We start from the raw sequence: 5139 nt of genomic DNA on the forward strand, positions 1-5139 counted from the left end.
AGATAACAAATGGAGGCAGTGTCATGTGTCACGTGTTTTATTATCTGGAGATTCCTGATAAATGTGGGATTCTTGTGTCCTCATGCAAGTAGGCTTTAGTGTTTGTTTTGATAAGTGAAAAGTGTTAAAATGAACAGGAGAGGCAATGATCTTCTGTTGCAAGCTGCCGTTTGCATGTTGCAAATTTGGTGAAAGTTTTTGACCGATTAACTAATACTTAATGATTATCACCTAAAACTTGAAACTTAGAAGCTGAATACCCGAGATTGACACAAAGTTTTCAGGGGTTTTGTGTGAATTTGGGCACCCTGACAGGTTTTGCGTCTCCTGTTTTAATATTTTCCTCCATGTTGTGACTCTAATATTAAATAAGTGATATCAATAAATAGTATTAAAAGGCACCTGAGCTGCCCAGCCTGATTCACTTACTGCACACCTGCAGCTCAAACTGTGAATGACTTTACAGAGAGGAAAACAACACATGGTTTTTATACACGTCAGAGGATGACACAGCACAAACCAGGAGAAAATTATACTATTTAAAAAAAAGTCTTCTGTAACAACGAAAGTTACAAAACGTCTTTCCTCCAAACATTTGCACAGCACAGGGTCATGTGACCGTGGTCCGTCCTCCACAGCCACCACTTGAAGTTGTTGAGAGGACAGCTGCTACAGTCAAGTCGCGCCGTCTTGCTGCTGACGCTGATGGCGATGGAGAGTTTAAAACAGTTCCTGATCGTCCTGTCTGCTGCCGCCGCCGTCGGGTTTGTCGCCATAATATTCGTGCTGAGATGGGTCCTCCACTATAGAGAAGGTTTAGCCTGGGATGGAGGACCGGCCGAGTTCAACTGGCATCCGGTGTTGATAGTCACTGGGTTTATTTTCCTGCAGGGCATAGGTGAGAGGAGTTTTTGGGTTTTTCTTATGAAATATGGTGTTCAGACGGCAGGCTGTCTGGGAGTATGTTTGGAAGGAATGTAAACAACTAAATGAAAACATTGCTCAAGGCCCATTCACACAAGGCGTTCAAGGATCTTGAGGTGGGAGGTTACTGCTGAGAAGTGTGCGTAAGAGACACAGTCACCGAAACTGGGAACTAAAATATCAAGTTTCCACTTGTGTATTGTACATCTGTGACAAAATATAACCAGGTGTTATGCAGTGTTTTGAAACTTCTTCATTGTATAACTGTTATGAAAAGTGAGTTTGAGTTGGTCTGATATGGCTTGCACACACAGGCTACCTAAGCAAATTTCTTTCAGTAACTTAACTCATGACATATAGGTCTCTCATAGTTTTACGACTTCATGGTATTTTTTTTTTATCATGACAATAGCAGTGCATTTATTTAAATTGAGTTTTAATATCCACCACATCTATCATAGCCTATCAAACTTAGAGATCCCCTCCAGACATGTTTTAAGATGTCTACAAAAGACTCGACTTTAAATGATAATATATGTCAGATATGGTTTTTCCACAAAAAAAAGTTCAATTATCTTGCTTAAGTCTTTAAAAATGACATCTCAAAAGTTTAACTGCTGGAAACAAGATGTCTCCTACTTCACGGAAAAGTCCATCATCAGTGTTTATGTGCTGGAGACTTCAGGTTTCCACATCACATTTGTGCATACCAGACCAGGATTGGCTTCGACCTAGTTGTGATGTCACAAATCATAGGTCATAGCTCATAGGCGGATGAATGTGAAAACAGCCTTTTAGTGTCAAACTCTGCACATACATCATTCTGCACAGTGAAGCTCAAACATCCAACTGAAAAAACAAGAGGAAAAACACATTTTTGAGTGGAGAAGGACTTTAAATATGTGCATGTCATGCATAAAAGTAATATAATGGCAGATGAACCTACTTTCAAAGGAGGAAATGAGTTTGATTTGCCAATTGTGTATCATGGTTACATCAAGAATTGGTTGAATGACTGAGTGAATTATCCTCTCTCTCTCTCTCTCTCTCTCAGCCATCATTGTCTACAGACTCCCATGGACCTGGCAGTGCAGCAAACTAATGATGAAGTTCATCCACGCAGGCCTGAACTTACTGGCGTTCATTTTTGCTGTTATATCTATGGTGGCGGTTTTTGACTTCCACAATACTGCCAAAATCCCCAACATGTACAGCCTGCACAGCTGGCTGGGCCTGACGGCTGTGATACTGTACTGTCTGCAGGTAAATCAACTCTATTTTTTCAACTTTTTTTATAGTAATGACTAATAAATAGAGACTTATTTGAGATCCTGTACTGATGATGCTACTGGTAGTAAATAGTGTGACTTTAAAGCAGTGGTGAAGAAGTATTCAGATCCTTTACTTTAGTAAAGGTTCCAATACAGTAATGTAAAAACAGTCATTTATAAGTAAAAGTCCTGCATGAAAAATCCTACTTGACAAAAGTACATAAGTATTAGAAGTAAAATGTAGTTAAAGTATTGCAGTAAAAGTAGTGGTTTGGTCCCTCTGACTGATATATTATTATGTATGATGTCATTAGATTATTAATAGTGAAGCATTGGGCCTGTCCAAAGGGTCACCAGATAAATCTGAGGGGTCATTAGATGATTAATGGGAGAGGAAAGAAGAAAAAACAAAGTTCTGATACACAAATCTGTTTTCAGTTTTTGGACTTTTTCTCTAATCGTTTAGAGGGAAAAATCACCATTTGGTGGAGCTGTTAACAACTCATTGACATCTAGATATCTGTTGTATTTTAAAAGCTTGTTATATTATCCATTGTGTCAAATCTTCATCTGAAAAGTATCTAAAGCTGTCAAATAAATGTAGTGAAGTAGAAAGTACTATATATTTCCCTCTGAAATATAGTGGAGTGGAAGTGTAAAGTAGCTTCAAATGGAAATATTCAAGTAAAGTACAAGTACCTCAAAATTGTACTTAAGTACACTACTTGAGTAAATGTACTTTACTAGGTTACTTTCCACCACTGATTTAAGGTCTCATACAGTGTTTTGAAATTGTGCACAATTAGCTTTATTGTTACAGTGTGTTCAAACCACTACTTTTCCCACCTTGTGTCTTTTATGGAGTTATATACTGGTGCAACACAATAGATATAGAGAAGGACGGTATGTTTACTGTAACTCACAGAGATTCTCTTAGATTAGAGAACTCCAGAAAACAAGAACTTCTTTCTCTACTGGTTTTTTCTAAAATGTTTAGTCATTGTGAACAACAGTCTCGATTGGTACTTTATCTGACAAGTGAATGTTTTTTTTTTGCTCCTTCAACGAGCAGCTTGTTTTAGGAGTTGGCATGTACTTGATACCGATTACACCTGTATCCTGGAGAGCAGCGTTTATGCCCATCCATGTCTACAGCGGTCTTTTACTCTTTGGCAGTGTTATAGCTGTGGCACTCATGGGCATCACAGAGAAACTCATTTTTGGCTTGTAAGTATTAAAAAAAAAAAGAAATGAAGACTTAGAACAGTTTATAGAAATGTACAAACTGCACATAAAATGTGAATCTGTTATTTAACAGTAAGTATAACTTTCTTTTTTGTGCTTAATCACTAAGGAACGATCCAAAGTATAAGGACTCTCCACCTGAGGCAATTTTTGTAAACGTTCTGGGAGTCCTCTTAGTGGTTTTCGGAGCTCTGATCCTCTGGATTGCCACTCGAACATCTTGGAAACGCCCCAGTGACCAGATCCTGCATACTTTGCATACCAATGGGGGAAGTGAGGACAACACCAAAGTGGGTCCAGCCCTGTCTCAACTGTCTGATGAAGCTGATGCTGAGGCCTGCGGGGATGTTAGGAGGAGGAATAACAAGTCTGATGATCAGGGTAACTGAGTGCAAAATAACTGTGTAAGTGTCGAATGTATGGGTGACCACACTGGTCAGAGAAAGTTTAAAGAAAGAAATGTAATCATGCTGATCTTTCCATACAAAACTTTCTGCACCTTAACATTTTTTTTATATGTTTGCATTTTTGAGCTTGGTTTTGTTTCCTGCAACATCTATTGTTGTAAGCAAGTATAAATAATGGTTGGCTACTCTAACAGGATTGTGATGATGATGTGGGAATTTACTTTATTGACATACACTGTACAAATAATCCTGACTTTTTATATATAGTCCTGCTATGCTGATATCTGGGGTTTTTTTACGTTTTACATAAATGTCTTTTGAATATTGTTGAGAAATGTTAATGCTCTATAATAATTATTGACTGCAGAGAAGGAAAACATTAATACAATAGGACACAGTCAATGTTATGTGCACTAATTTGTGATTGTTATAGAGTTACTGCATTAAGACTCTGTACCTGATGAAGAGCCAATTTGGGCTCGAAATGTTGTACTCTTTCTAGATGTAATAAAGACGATTATTTTAAAGTGAGCATTGAGTTCTTGGGAAGTAGAGTGATTACATTAATGGACAGGTTCACAATTTTTTAAGACTGTCTCAAAACAACAAGCAGGTGCCTGAGTGAACATTGAAAGAGGGTTTCCTTGCTGTAATCGTTCCTCCTGTTCATAGTGGCCATTAGAAGATCTCTTCATAATGCACTTACAGTGTAAGTGATGGGGGCCAGAATCCACAAGCCCCCTTCTGTGCAAAAAATATTTATAAGTTTATCTCAAGGTAATATAATGCTTTGTCCAAATTAGTCAAATTAAGCAGATATCTTTCAATATTAGTCTTTTTAGTGCCAAAGTCCTCAACTGCTAACTCAGACTGCTGAAAACTTATGAGCTTCAGATAAACTTAAGTACATATTTGCACAAAGTGACTGTGGATTCTGACCCCTGTCACTTATACTGAAAGCACATTTGTAGATGATCTTTTAACAGCCAGTATGAACAGGATTAATGATTACAGCAAGGAAAACCTGTTTCAGTGTTCATATAGGCACCTGACTGTTGTTTTAAGACAGACTTGAAAAACTGTGAACCCGTCCTTTAACCATTAGGCTTCTGTTACAGTTCAATATTAAATACTGTCAAAGATGATGTTCTTAAAAATGAACCACTTAGTTTAAGCACTTAATTTAAGCACTATATCCAAAGACTCGTCTTGAAATTAACGCTGCTGTTTAAATAATATTTCACCAACTCAAACACTTGACGCTTGACCCCAGATGACAGCAGCACAGACAC

The 5139-nt window shown here is 37.8% G+C and overlaps 1 protein-coding gene across 1 annotated transcript; it reads left to right on the forward strand.

The window, feature by feature from the left end:
• Nucleotides 1-587: 587 nt before the first annotated feature.
• Nucleotides 588-4374, forward strand: cybrd1 (cytochrome b reductase 1). The gene is made up of 4 exons (XM_067603551.1): nucleotides 588-898; nucleotides 1979-2187; nucleotides 3268-3422; nucleotides 3550-4374. The coding sequence occupies exons 1-4, from the start codon at nucleotides 706-708 to the stop codon at nucleotides 3827-3829; spliced, it is 837 nt and encodes a 278-aa protein (XP_067459652.1). The 5' UTR covers nucleotides 588-705; the 3' UTR covers nucleotides 3830-4374.
• The last annotated feature ends 765 nt before the right edge of the window (nucleotides 4375-5139 follow it).

This window comes from Thunnus thynnus, chromosome 11, assembly GCF_963924715.1.
Source record: "Thunnus thynnus chromosome 11, fThuThy2.1, whole genome shotgun sequence".
NCBI lineage: Eukaryota > Metazoa > Chordata > Actinopteri > Scombriformes > Scombridae > Thunnus > Thunnus thynnus.